Here is a 15,135-nt window from a genome sequence, read left to right on the forward strand (position 1 = left end):
TCTGTTGTTCTTTGCTTTCTTGTTGACTTTCCCAATGTCATACAGGTGATTGCCTTAACCGTTGGAAATAAGCCCACACTTACCAACCCTTTTCCAGCCATCGAACCTGCCGTTGTGAAATTTATCTGCGCAGCCCCTTCCCGACTCACTTTGACTCCTATTTATGCAAATCCTCAACTTGACCTCTCCTGCCCTTTGCTGCAACAAAACAAGCAAGTGGTAAGTCTGATAATGACACAGGAGCAATCCACTCATTTCACCTCTAAAAGGCAAATTGTGCCTCCATGTTGCAGTATCCCGAAACAGCCGTGCTCACAGGCTGCAAGAGCAGCAGTAATGAGCACCTATGTTCTGACTGACCAGCACTCCAACTCCAACTCCACCCGTGCTAGGAACAAGAATAATCAGAATGTAGGGGCATTAAGAGGATTGTTTGAATGTGTGCATAGGGACCAAACCAGTTAATAGGATGTGTGTGCAAAACCATGTGGGTCATGTCCCCTGACCTCCAAGTGCCCCTGTCAGAGGGGCTCTGGAGTGACGTCTCCTAGGATTTCATGAGTCATCTGGGATAAGGACAGAGGAACTCCTCCCTTGTATGTATTCTCTGCTATGCATGGGTTTCTTGCAAAATTTGATTCTGTTCTGTTCCCTTCTTCTGACCTCCCAGTTCTTGGTGTGTAATTGATAACATCCTTGTTTTGTATTTTTGTTTGAAAACTTAGTGTAAACAAAATGCAGGTCAGCTACGCTGTTTCTCTGACTTTAAACAAAAATATGTCTTTGACAACTCTTTCTGGGTACAACAGTTGTTCCTCATACCCTTTGATTCTAATCTGGATAGTCCATGTTTATTGTATCGATAGAGCCAGATTTTAAAATGCTTGCGAGTACGCACATGTGCCTAACTTGTATAGGCGCAACTGTTTGTGTACAAATACCTACATGCGTGCATGAATTAGCGTGGGAGAAAGTGTTGTGCATTGAATTTGGGCGTATGTAAAAGTGCATGCATGCTTGAAAATCTGTCCCAGAATACATAGGCAATGTTTATTTGGTGGTTATGCCTATGTTAAGGACATATGACTCCATCATCCAAATGAGTAAAACTTTGTGCTCTCCTGCTAGCATGTGACATTCATGGCATCCTAGCATCAGCATTCGTAAGTACAAAACATTTTAGTTTCACAAAATTAGAAGTCTTGCCTTTATGTGTAACTATATATATTTTCTTTGTTGTCCTTTTTTAATGTCTTGAGGTAGATATTTTAACATGTTATAAAACAGTTTTGGGTTGAACTGTTGTCACTGTTGATCCTCAGGCATCAGACTTGTAGTTTATGGTATCATTAGTAGCCCTTTGAAAGATTTATACCCTGAAATGCATCTTGTGTGTAATAGCAAGTTTAATATCTCCAGACCTCTTTCATTTTTCAGAATCCAGAGACCTCTCAAGTGTTTTATAAGTAGACTCATTGGCACACAAAAAAAAGTTGAAGTACAATCTAATATTGGTTTACCATTACTTTTCTTATGAAATGTTCTAATGACAAATCTTTACCTTAAAAATCTCATTGAAATCAACAAGGTGATGTCTTTGTTTGAAAGTTGCCATTCTGCTGCATGTAACTGTTTTTCAGGGATCAAAAGGATCCTAGCATCTCTTCAGTTTCCAGTCCAAATTTTTTTTTTTTCCTTTTCAGGTTCCTGTTTCAAACTATCGCAATCCAGTATTGGACTTGGCTGCTTTTGACCAGCAGGGGCGTAAATTTGATAATTTCAGTTCTCTTGGTATTAACTGGGAATCAACAAAAGTTTCCTTAGCCAACATTGAGCCCAGTATGCCGATGGAGCTGTCTCTAAAAGAGGATGGAAGTGGTCAGAAGAAAATGCATGGTACAGATCAGTTAAGATTAAGCACTATGTTGTTTGGAGGAAGACTGGGTTAATTACAATTAGTGATGTTTATGCTAGAGCCAAGAAAAGGGAGTTCCATAATCTGACCCGCAAAACATTCAATCACCTTTAATTTTTTAAAGCTTGTTTTCTAATGGTGTGAAATTTTTCCAAGAGAAATCTGCATGTAAAAAAAAAATCCTTGGATGTTTAAAAATGTATAAAATAAAAGTGGAAAAGATGTTGAGCATTAATTTTAAATGGCCATAATCTCCCCTCTCCTTCTGCCCCGCAGCCTGATTAATATGACTTAATTGGGAGTGCTTTAAGCTGAAATTTAGTAAACAGCTCTTCCTGTTGTAAATCTGTCACTTTGTTTTTGTTTCAGGCTTGCAAACTGTTCTAGTTCATCGTGAGTCTGGAACAACTGCTGTCTCCGCTACTGCGACAGGATACCAGCAGTCTCATCTCAGTGCAGCTAAAGTGAATATACCGGTACTTTGAAGTATAATTTACTCTCTGCTTTTCCCATAGTGCCCTAATGAGGATTGCCCTATATTTTCATTTCCTTGCTGCATTATGCTTAATGAGTTTAAAAATAATAAGAGAACCCTTTTATTAGCATTTTCCCAAGACAGAACCACATCAGTCTATTTGTATAGTGTCCCCAGTTGTTTTATTTTTCTTTATTCTTAGTTATTTACCTACCTTAAATATAACTGGTTCTTTTTTCACAATCTGGATAAGAGGATTATAAAGAATTTTCATACTTTATTTCGCTTCATTTTCTTTGATTCGGGGTTTTTTATGGATTAGTGACGTTTTGTCAGGTTGTCCTTCACCAAAGCAACGATTTGCTTGATACAACTGTCATTGGGGAAACAACTGTATTTAGAATGTAGTTGCAAAATAGAACAGAAAGTTTCAGCCTTTACAACTCTGACACATCGACGATTGTCAGACTGTATCTCTGTAGTTCGACTTGACTTGTGTCTTTTAGAGCAGTGAGGGTATTATTTGTATCGTACCAGCCATGTGCTAGCTAGGGGATGTATATAGATATATAAAGAGCCATAGTATCTGCCTTAAAATGCTTAACTAAGTAGACATTTTATAAACACACAGAAGGTGGGCAGCAAAAAGCAGTCTCAGTAAGCGGTGAAGTCTGACTCAAATTAGTGACATAATTTTTGAAAAATACCTATTTTTAAACTGGAGAAGGGAGGGTTGTGAGCATTTCCTTGTGGGATCGGCTAGGACTTGTACAGAGCAAGTTACTAATTTACAAAAACCAAATCCAAACAAGCCAAAAGAACCCTGCATCACATATCGTTTGTCTTGGAGGTCTAATTACTTGTGTAAAATAGAATAAACAGCGTCCGGGCTTTGCTAAAAATATTTTCTGAGTGGTTCTTTGAAAACCCTGCTAGGGGCGTAGGTGCATGTAGGATTCAAGCAAAGTGCGGAATTTATTGCCCGGGAGACTGAAGTTATCTTAGCTTATAACATACATTTGGACGGCAGTCATGTGAATTCGTCCCTGCTTTGTCAGTATGCCCCAGCTCTGCTCTGGAGGTGAGATCCTGTAGGAGTGGGAGGATAATCAGAATTGCCATTCAGTCCTTGGCTCTGCATTGAGTTTGCCAGCAAGGATCCCAATTCGTTACAGTTGGGAAGTTGTTTTGTATCATGTGGGCATGTGCCCAACTAGGAATTAGACTGAAACCAACTCTTGGAAACCATCTGATGGTAATGATTCTTTTTGTTCATGATTACACAGAACTAGATTTAAATTGACATAGAGGGTGAATGGGTCTGTGTCTCTTTTTCCCCTGACCTATTCAGTCCCTCTTCTATAATTCCTGTAAGGAAAGTGGAATGTAATAGTACCCTGGTATTACTATATGATCCTTCAAATTCTACCTTATTTTAAGACAAACAAATAACAATTGCCCTATATTTCATCATTTCAACACCAAACATCAGGTAGGCAGTCTGAGAGATCGACAGATACCTAGAAATAGTGACTTTGTAGAATTTTTCTTCGACTTTGGAAAATTCTACATTCTGACCCCCCAAAATATGCTGGACTGATTTCTTGGGCTATCCTTTCCATAAAACACCCACACAAAATGACTTCACACACCTCTAAGGTACCAGCTTTTGGCTTTCATTCATTTTGAATTTCTGGGAGAAACCTGTATTTTGCCAAGGCAAAGATTGGTTACACAGCCAGTTTCTGGTAACCAGACACATACATCAGTAATTTAAATGACAGAAAATACTGATTTGTTTGCTCATTCCTGTTGCAGCATGAACATTATGGCAAAGAAAGCTGGCACTTCTTTTTGTTTTGTTTTGTTTTTTTCTTAAAAACAAAAAACCCCAAAACAAATATCTTGTTAATAGCTATGCTAATTAAGATGTCCTGACTGACTGTCCTCTCTTTAAGTAAAGCACCCAAGTGTTTCATTGTGGATGACATCCCTCTCTATATTGAGCAAAATAATTTAACTAATTGGCTTGCATGGGGATATAATACTAACTTCCCCTGAAAAGGCTGCTCTGCATTTTTCCTGCTTAACGTCATTGGGATCAAATGATTAAACCAGATTCTGTAGTACAATTTTGTATAGCGGTTATGTACTTGCAAGTAATTGTGGGTTGATTTTATTTTATTTGTTGATTTTTGTGGATAACTTATGTGTAATTCCGAAAAGGAAATGTGGAAGGACAAGAAAGACTGAATTCTATCTAAATTTGTAACATCAGGCCTCCAAAATGTCTCTGGTGATCTAATAAACCCTACACATGTATGTCAACCCTACACATGTATGTCAATCATCATGAATTAATCCTTCCAAGCTCTTAATGCACAGACCTATGCTCTTTGTCTTGCATTTTGGGGCATAATGCAGAACACTGCAACATGCGTTGTGTACCTCTGCATACATAACAGATAAGCAACTCCATCTGTACCTTGATCGTTGGAGATGTTCTGTTACCTAATCTCCATTTCCGTTGCCCATTTACGTATCTAGGTAATCCATCCTTTCCTATATAGAGGAATAACTGACTCTCCTTTGGCTTTTAATTGCGTGCTACCCCAATTGATCAATAATTTGCATTATTCCTTTCAGTATGAACCTCTTATCCCTGTGTCTGCCTCCATTGAGCTGATACTTGTAGAAGATGTGAAAGTGAGTCCTAGTGATGTTACAGTCTACAATCATCCTGATGTCAAGGTAAAGAATCTTCTTACTAATTATTTTAATTTTATCTGGGGGGAGGTGGAGTGTCACAAACGCTCAGAGAGTAAGTGTTTTACAATTTTGGCAATGTACTAAAAAGATGTAATCCCACGTGCTTTTCCTTTTTGCAGGCAGAGCTCCTCATCAAAGAGGGTTCTGGGTATTTTTTCATCAACACCAGTATTATAAATGTTGTAAAAGTGGCTTATCAGGAAGCTCGAGGCATTGCTTTGGTGAGTAGAATAATACTTCAGTGTATTTATTTTAATGATCTGAGTATGCTAATCTCATTGTTCAGTGTTGCCTTTTTGGTTTGGTGAGAGATAACCGCTTGTTATGATTCGTAATAAATTGTACTGTTAACAAATTATAAAGAGAAGGGAAGCACTTACTAAGAGATTGTAAAAATCCTTTGATTTTCTTTCCTGTTGGTGCCTTTCCATTTTCTATTATCACACCACATTTGACAGCAAGATCTAGTGAGTAGTTTCTTGCACTCTTTATGGTCAAGATCTATATTGTCCATCCTTTTGGTTAGGAAACAGCGGAGGAGTTTAATTAGTTTTGCATGGCATGGACATAAGGAAAGACTTGACACTAACATTTGACAGTAAATGCTCTTTCTAGATGAAGTGTTTTCTTGTAATGTCTCTGATTGTAGAAGATTTTCCAGGTATTTTATTTGTGCTAATTTGTTTTTGTTATCGTAGTAGGTCTCCTCCTACAATATAAATGACTTATCCGGTACAAGCATTTTTGTCCTTTAAAACAAACAAACAAACAAAGTAAATTTGTTAGATTTAAATATTTATAGTTGCTGTTTTAAAATCTGTTCTTCCTTTTTATAGAGCTGTTCTGAGACTTTCTGTAGTGCTGTTCGTTGAGGTCTAAAGCTGAGATTTTCAGATGTGCTTGGTACTGGCCTAACTCTGCTCTCGTGGAAGTCAATGTCAGTTTGAATGGTTTTGTAAATCCCAGCCTAAATGCTTCCCAGATAAATGAGACCTTCATGGAGGGGTCCAGAGTTGAACTTCATGAGTGTTTTGTCCTTCTCCTTTCCATGATAAAACAGTCTGTGTCATGCTACATTTTGCCCATGATCTAGAAATTATTCAAGTGTTACTAGCAACAGAGGGTCCTGTGGCACCTTTAAGACTAACCGAAGTATTGAGAGCATAAGCTTTCGTGGGTAAGAACCTCACTTCTTCATCTGAAGGTGCCACAGGACCCTCTGTTGCTTTTTACAGATTCAGACTAACACGGTTACCCCTCTGATACTCAAGTGTTACTGTAACCAGTATTAGGTCCTGATTCAGTGAACAGTCATGCATGTGCTTCATTTTAGTACCTTGAGTAACGCCATTGATTTAAATGGAATTACTCATGGTAGTAAAGTTAAACATGTGCAGCAGCAGTCAAGAAAGCGAACAGAATGCGGGGAGTAATTAAGAAACGGACAGATAATAGGACAGAAAATATCATGTTGCCTCTATAAATCCATGGGATGCCCACATCTTGAATACTGTGTGCAGATGTGGTCACCCCATCTCAAAAAAGATTGGGATTGGAAAAGGTTAAGAACTTCCGTATGAGGAAAGATTGATAAAACTGGGACTTTTCAGCTTAGAAAAGAGAGGACTAAAGGGAGATATGATTGCGATCTATAAAATCATGACTGGTGTAGAGAAAGTAGATAAGGAAGTGTTGTTTACTACTTCTCATAACACAAGAACTAGGGGTCACCAAATGAAATTAATAGGCAGCAGGTTTAAAACAAATAAAAGGAAGTATTTATTCACACAACGCACAGTCAACCTATGGAACTCCTGCCAGAGCATGTTGTGAAGGCCAAGACCATAACAGGGTTCAAAAAAGAACTAGATAAATTCATGGAGGATAGATCCATCAATGGCTATTACCCAGGATGGGTAGGAATGGTGTCCCTAGCCTCTGTTTGCCAGAAGCTGGGACAGAGCGACATGGGATGGATCACTTGATGATTACCTGTTCATTCCCTCTGGGTCACCTGGCATTGGTCACTGTCAGAAGACAGGATACTGGGCTAGATGGACCTTTGGTCTGACTCAGTAGGGCCATTCTTATGTTCTTATGTGTATAAGTGTTTGCAGGATTGGGGCCTATCTCCTGAATGGCAACACTTTCTTTCAGGGTACTTACAGGAGTCTGCAGGCGGTCATTACAGAATACAGTTGGTACACCTTGAGGGAAAATGTGCCACTCTCCATTTACTTTATTATGTCAAGAATTAACCATTCAACTTTTTAATCTGAAGATGGAGTACAATAAATTATAACTATGTATAATGCACCATACTAGAGATATAAATGTATATTTTAAAAGGAGCAGAAGGTAGACTTGGATAACAGTAGAGAAATGCAGTCATAAATGCATTTCAGCAACTTGCTTTTATTGTAATAATAAAACTAGCTACATGGCAGACATCCTACCCTTATTTCAACACATATTGCTATAACTCTAGCAATCTGCATCTTTTTCCACGCTCTGTCAGTCCAGCTTCCTGTTATGATTTTCATTGTGTACATCCATAAATCAGTGCTAATGTGCCTTCGGAAAGAACACATTCAGAATTAGAAATGCAAATTGGTCGGATCCCTTCCTATCAGGATCCCTTCCTATTCTCCTAAATATTTGTGTGAAATAAATATATATATTAATTGGGTGATGATAACTCGTCACAATTCCTGGCTGTTGCTCTGGTGAGTTGGACTGGATTTTTGCATCAGATGACATGTTTGGCCCTTTTCAAGGAAGAATTAACTGTCTTTTCTTCCTTAATCTCTTACACGGGGATGACGACAATGCTTCCAGCAGCTCTACAGTCAGTTTTCTTTATTCCCTTTCTCTCAAAGAGATCTTTAAATTACTTCCTCTGTTTTCAAGTCCTCAACACTTAGCATGTCCCCAAGGTTCTTCTTTGAGTATGTGTCAGTGTGGATCCCACTGGAGATGTGCGTGCACATGGAATTCGATTTGATAGGGGTGCCACTGGAGCCATACTTGTGCTCTGTGTCTCTTCATGTTCCCATATAAAGGCATAAAGAGCTGGGCAGCTGCAACCCTCCCTCAGTTTCCTCTTGCTGCCCTTGGCAGTGTGACTGAACCTTGACGTGGTGGCTGGCTCTGGTGCCAAGCTCAGGAGGGCAGAGCTCCGATCATTATTTGACTGATGCGGCTGGTACGCCTCATTCCACTATCCAGAAGGAATACTTCTTGCCAGTCACTTATAGCGGGAGCTGCACTGACGCACACTCTGCAGTAACGGTGGTTCTTCAAGATGTTATCAGACCATGACTCCCACCACTCTCCTTCCATCCCCACTTCTCAGCAATGTGGGCTGCGAATTGAGAGGGAACTGGGGCAGGGTATTCTGCCCTCTCTTCATAACCTCGAATGGGAACATGAAGAGGCACAGGGTGGCCCTGATGGACAGTGGTTTTCAAAAGAATTCAGTTCTACACGTGTGAAGCAGGTGCTTACCCAGAGTGGGATCAACAGTGATTACAACATCTCAAAGAACTCCAGTTACTGTAGGGCAGTGGTTCTCAAACTGTTGTACTGGTGACCCCTTTCACACAGCAAGCCTCTGAGTGTGACCCCCCCCCCCACATAAATTAAAAACCCTTTTTTATATATTTTACATCATTATAAATGCTGGAGGCAAAGCAGGGTTTGGGGTGGAGGCTGACACTTCGTGACCCCCCCGTGTAATAACCTCACGACCCCCTGAGGGGTCCCAACCCCTAGTTTGAGATCCCCTGTGTAGGGTAAGAAACTTCCTTCTGCAGGGACTGTTGAAAGTCAGTGGACCTTGGAAACATTACATAAGGTTAAAGAGACTCATGAGGGAAGTCAGCACACGCCTCAGTATGAGTGAGACTAGAGGCTACAAATCAATATTAGGGTTGTGCAAATTTAAATTTCCACCATTGGTGGAGTAAATAGACAAATTATGATACATCGTATGTGTTTGTTGTTTTGAGGAAGGGGTGGGGTGCTGGCATATAGATTACAAATTCAAGCCTGAATGAGGCTTGTAATCTTTGCCAATAATAGAAATTTGCTCTCAAATACTTTTAAGCCCAAATGAGTAATTTTGCAGAACTGTACTCATAAATACACAGAGACCTTGCAAAACTAAAGTTGTTGCACCCTGGTTAAGAACGCAGGCCACATAATATAAATTCCACTTGTGCTCATTTGCATGCTAATACTCCGAATGCCCTTGCAGCTCAGATAAACTGTCCATTCTCAAGAGGTTTGAATGAAAACAACTGAAACTAGCTGGGTTGTTACCATAACCAAAATGTTGTTACATCTAACATCCCTACTTGCATAAGCAGCACTCCTCTAGGAATGGTCAAACAGACAATCAGTTAATCTTAGTGACAGGATAAAGGTTGATATCTTTATACTAGACTTCAGGAAGCAGTAAGAGGAAAGGATTCTAAGGTGATAAAAATATCTATAGTAAACTCTCCTATCATTAAAGTGTTATGAAAACACAAAATTGTTCAGAAATAACATATATAAAAGATAAGTTGATTACAGCAGTGGCATTATAATATTTCTTTTAGGTTAGCAAAGATGTTTGTAAAATCTTCAGATTCTTCTAATAATGCTAAGGGAGAAAGCTGTATTATTTTCTAACTTCAAAAGGATAACAGTATTGTAACTAAAGATGGAAAAGGTCTGTTTAAGTATCAGGCCCACTTTTTACAGGGATTTGATATACCTGTAGTCACCCAGAAGAAGATGCATTAAGTATTACTCTGCAGCTATGCTTGATTTCATCCATCGATGATACATTTGAATTAGGAGTTATCTGCAATGAACAATAATATATATGAATCATATTCTTTATTGGGGGGAGGGGAGGAATGTTAATGCCATGACTTAACACACAGAATTCTTTGTAAATGGCAACAAATTCGACAAAACTAATAGAATTAATTGAATATTAGAGATGTCAGAGATGACTGTTCTTCATTGTTGGTGGTATGTATTGATAAAACATCTCTATAGCTGTAGAAAGAGGGAGTTTGCAATACTTTCACAGGGAGACTGTCAGCTAGAGGGGAAAAATGTTTTGTTATTCTAAGAAGCTGAATTTATTTTTGAAGTTTATGCAGTTGGTCTCGGTTATTAAAATCTCTTCAGTCAGATCTCCCATGTGGCTATAGGAATACTATGCCTGATGTGTTCATATGAATTTCATTTCATCTTGGAATGGTAGACTTTAGGGGTGAGCAGTGAGGAGGCCTTGTGAAATAAATGAAACAAGATCTATTCTTTGAGTAGTGTCCCTGTGGGTGCTCCACTTCAGGTGCACAAATGCCTCTCGAGCCCTTGATTGGAGATTTTCCATTAGCAATGTCGGTTCGGCCTGAAGAGGTGCTCTATACAGCCTTATGCCATATTCTGAGGGTGTATATAGGGTTGTGCAGGCTAACCGCTCTCAGTTCTTTCTCTGCCACGTTGGCCTGAGACAGAGCTCTAGTATGTCCATCTCGTGCATATCTCAGCCTATTTTATAGCTGTTGTTTAGTTAGTTTAGTGTTTCTAGTTTGTGTTAATTGTTGTTAGGATAGAATTAGGTTGTTGTGAGAGGTTTCCATTTTTCCTCTCCTCATTTTATTTCTTCCCCATTTCCTCTGGGGAGCTTATTTGGCCTGGCTGGGCATGCCTGGCTCACGAGGTTTCAAACGCCGCAGCTCTTTTCGGGAGGCTATCCTGATCAGCGACAGCTACTCTAAGTATACCTGTTGCTTGGGAGAGTCAGATCTCCCAAAAATGTACCTTTTTCCGGGCTCTAAAATCTAGAGTTCAGAAGATTCAGGAGACCAAACAGCTGATGAAGGAGCACTCCCTTCAACCTGCTTCCGAGTCAGGTTATGAGACCACCTCCCTGCCCCAGTATCCCTTCAACTTTGGCTAAGATCTTTCCTAAAAAGGTGAAGATCTCAGAGGTCTCAGGGAAGGCTTCAAAGAAGAGCGGCTCTGTCTCCCACCACAAGGAGCCAGCTCCCAAGAAGTCCTGATCTCTGTTGGGTCTATGGCATCGGCGGCCTTCACCTCTCAACTTGGTACCATGAAGGTGAAAGACACTTCTCCAGTACCAGCAGAACAGGGAGATCCTTGAGCACTTTGGAGAAACATGGTGTTGGCAGGGCCTTGATACCATCTGCCTCCAGATCAGGACCGTCCATTTCAGACTTACCAATGGTTCCTTCTGATTCAGCTCCATCTGTACTGACAAAATCAAAGCATGTGCCTTTGTCCCCAGTGCCTGTGCACTCCAAACCAGTGGTACAACCCAAGTCAACTGCTGAGTTGGTACCGAACCACTTGCTACTGCAGGAATTCCATTACTCTGGGGACTTGTCAGTGTTAGATGAGCTGGAATCCCCCCTGCTTATGGGTACCAATGACTCTCTTTACCATGACCCTGGTCTCCAAATTACCAGTGCTCCCCAGTACTGCAGGATTCTCCTTTCTTTTCTCCTGGGGCACCTCATTGGAGGATGTTGAGGAGGATGAAGAAGACGTTCAGTCTCGTCCTTATCAGCGTGGTGTTCTCCTCCACATTATTCTAGGAACTCATACTTTGACAAAGACCCTCGCCAATATTTGTCATGATGGGATCACTCCTGGGTACTAGCCCCTCTCCTGTGTGGGCCTCCCCAGTGGCCATACTGGGATCTTGGGCAGCATATCTGTAACAATTTGCCAAACCTCCAGCTCCAATGGTCCAGGAAACTAGAGTCACACAGTCTCCTTAACCAAACACCCAACATAAGGAGACCTTTGAGGAACAGGAGGCTAGGGCAAACAGAGGCTACACCTCAAACCCCTATTTCATCTTCATCTCTGGACAAGGCAGTCATGCCTCTGCCACCATCAAGGGCTGACAATTTTAATAAATTCCAGGACCCGGTGAAGAGAATGGCAGCCTCCCTTCAGGTTAAAGACTCACATCACGACCTCCTGACTCCATTTTGCAGTCAGCGACACCCAGCTGGGTTGCGCTACCCTTTAATGAAGTGCTCCTGGATCCGTCAAAGACTGTGTGGCAAACTCCTGCTATCATACCACCAACTTGTAAATGGGCAGATAAAAACTATTACGTTCCCCCCTGGGACTCAGAATTTTTGTTCTCCCATCCCCCACCTAATTCCCTGGTGGTGGATGCTGTAAACGAGCATTGTAGACAACACTATGCCAGGTCTACTCCTTTTATGACAAGGACCAGAAAAGGGTAGACCTTTTTGGATGGAAGGTCTGATCATCCACAACCCTCCAGTTTCGGATCACAATCAGTCAGTCATGGCCAACAAGGACTATACAAATGAAAACAAGTTTGCATCCATTATTGAACATCTTCCAAAGGAGCATAGAGAACTTACAGGCCATCATTAAGGATGGTCATCTTTTAGCCAGAACCTCTCTCCAAGCATGCTTGGATGCCGCAGATGCTGCCACTAGATCAGGGGTGGGCAAACTACGGTCCCTCTGGGCTTTGGGGAATCCCAGCCCATGGGATTGCCCCCCATGGCACCACGGGATTGGTGGAAAAATCAATGCAATGTCTGTGCAGGCATCCCTTTCATCTGCTCCAACAGTATCTGTGACAATGGAAGCATCACTGTTAGGGTGTGGAGTGCACCTCAACATGCTCACAGCTCAGTGCAGATGGTCACCTTGGGAAACCACTCTCCAAATCAACTTGTTGAACTCAGGGCAGTCAAGAATGGCTATCTTCAGTTCCTTCACCTCGTTAAGGGCAAATCGGTCAGAATGATGATGGTCAATGTGGCTTGCATGTTTTATATAAAACAGGAAGGAGCAAGATCCCCTTCCCTCTGTGCCAAAGTTAAAAAGTTATGGAACTTGTGTGTAGCCCATCAGATTCAGATCTTAGCCATTTACCTTCCTGGATTCCAGAATGTCACAGCCGATATGCTCAGCAGGCACTTCTCTCAAGACTACAAATGGGAGTTGGATGCTCAGATCCTGCATGGGATATCCCAGAGATTGAGATTTCTATCAGTGCACCTATTCCTCACTTCCAGCAACAGGTTGAACTAAGTCTATATTTTTAAAGGGTAAAATGTTTGATGTATTTAAAAAAACTAATATTTAAAAACCCCACTACCTGCTATCCTTCCCCTCTGCTCTGAAATGTTCTTGTTGGATGTTCAAATAGGGCGGTTTACCCACGCAGCCAGATATACCCTGGGGGGTGCAACATGAGATTGTATAGAGCAAATGCGCAGGCCAAATGAACACTGCTAACAGAAAATCTCTGCTCAGGGCTTCCAGAGGTGCATGTGCAGCTGAGTGGAGCACCCATAGGGGGTGCTTGAACCACAGTTACTGCATGAAATGAGTAACCTTTTGTTTTAACTACCTGTATGATTAAAAATACTGTTTTTTTTTTAATACATCAGACATTTTACCTGTTAAAAATATAGACATAGTTCAATCTGCCTGCTCTACTTCAGTGAAAAATCCATATTATTCTTGAGAATTTTCTTTCGTTTCTGGTTGCAGAACTAGCAGAATGCACTCCAGTCTTCTTAGGAAGGTGACATTCACCAGTCTGAAATGTCAGAGTGGCTGTACTGAATATCAGTAGGGCAGGACCATGTGGAGTAGTCTAATGATGCCAGATAAAGTACCTTTGTAAATTAAATTCAACTTCAAAAGCTACCTGGTAATTATTGTCTGTATTTAAACATGGAATTCTTTTGCATAATGTGAAGCAAACTTAGTCAAGTGCAGTCACAATGGGCAAAATGATGGCTTTTCCAATCTCAGTTACAACGTAGCTCCCGTGATGATGTCAGGTAACGTTCTGAATGTAGGTGCCGTGCTACTGGTTCGAAAGTTAGTCTTCCTTCCCTCTCCACCCCAAGAAAAGTGTTTATTGCTCCAGATGATTTGTGGTTTGTTTGGGTTTTTTTTGTCCTCCTCATAGCATGAGAATACAGGACCCCAGGCTATCCCCACATTAGGGTTCATTACAGAAATTGTTGCCGGAAGCCATTTACACTACCTCAGTGATATGAAAATTGCTTACATAAATTTTGCAGCTTTACTTTTGCTTCAGTGGGTAAAATATCTGCATGCCTGATCCTTTGAGATAAAGAAACTTGTTTATGTCCAAGAATTCAGGGTCCAACTTGATCAGTACTATAAGGAAAATAAGTTTTGTCCTCAAGAAAACACAAATTAAAATAAATAAAAAATGTGCATCAACTAATAGTTTTTTCTTTTGGCATTTTAGGTGTATCCTTTATTTCCAGGAACCTTAACACTAATGATTCATGACTTGTGTCTGACTTTCCCTGCTCCAGCTAAAGCTGAAATCTATGTATCTGATATACAAGAACTGTATGTCCGAGTTGTTGACAAGGTTTGTATTTTTTCAACAGCCAGTATTGTTGACTGTCTCAGAATGTCATCGGCTTTTGTGCTGATAATGTAAGACTAAAGTACATGAGAGGTAGCATGGCGTGGTAGTTACGGCACTGGGCTGTGACTGGGGTTCTGTTCCCCTCTCTGCCACTGTGTGACCTTGAACAGGTCACTTCACTCCTCTGTACCATTGTTTCCCCTCCCAAGCTTGCCTATCTAGATTGTAAGCACGTCAGGGCAGAATTCTTACTTTGTATCTGCCTAGCCCGTAGCTCAATTGATCCATTATCAATTGGTGCATCTAGGCATTACCATAATACAAATGATTATGAATTAAAATACATGAATTCTTCTGAAAAAATATTAATTCACATTGTCTTGTTTTTCTGAGAGTTTGGAAGACTGATTCTTGTTCTAATATATTTTTCAAGGTCATTTTCCATATGTCAGATAAAAAACATTTTACTTGCAAGTTTCTGTACATCTTATACAAAATTAAGTGTTGATATTTCTGGGTGTTTGAATTATG

The 15,135-nt window shown here is 40.6% G+C and overlaps 1 protein-coding gene across 1 annotated transcript in view; it reads left to right on the plus strand.

The window, feature by feature from the left end:
- The window catches only part of NUP210 (nucleoporin 210), a 113,001-nt gene that overhangs the window by 58,710 nt on the left and 39,156 nt on the right, over window positions 1-15,135 (plus strand). Inside the window, exons 16-21 of the mRNA XM_054033911.1 lie at window positions 46-219; window positions 1,704-1,896; window positions 2,285-2,391; window positions 5,037-5,141; window positions 5,279-5,380; window positions 14,476-14,604. Of these exons, the coding sequence (XP_053889886.1) occupies window positions 46-219; window positions 1,704-1,896; window positions 2,285-2,391; window positions 5,037-5,141; window positions 5,279-5,380; window positions 14,476-14,604 (810 nt within the window). The remainder of the gene's footprint in view (window positions 1-45; window positions 220-1,703; window positions 1,897-2,284; window positions 2,392-5,036; window positions 5,142-5,278; window positions 5,381-14,475; window positions 14,605-15,135) is intronic.

The sequence above is a fragment of the Malaclemys terrapin genome, chromosome 7 (genome assembly GCF_027887155.1).
Source record: "Malaclemys terrapin pileata isolate rMalTer1 chromosome 7, rMalTer1.hap1, whole genome shotgun sequence".
Lineage (NCBI taxonomy): Eukaryota > Metazoa > Chordata > Testudines > Emydidae > Malaclemys > Malaclemys terrapin.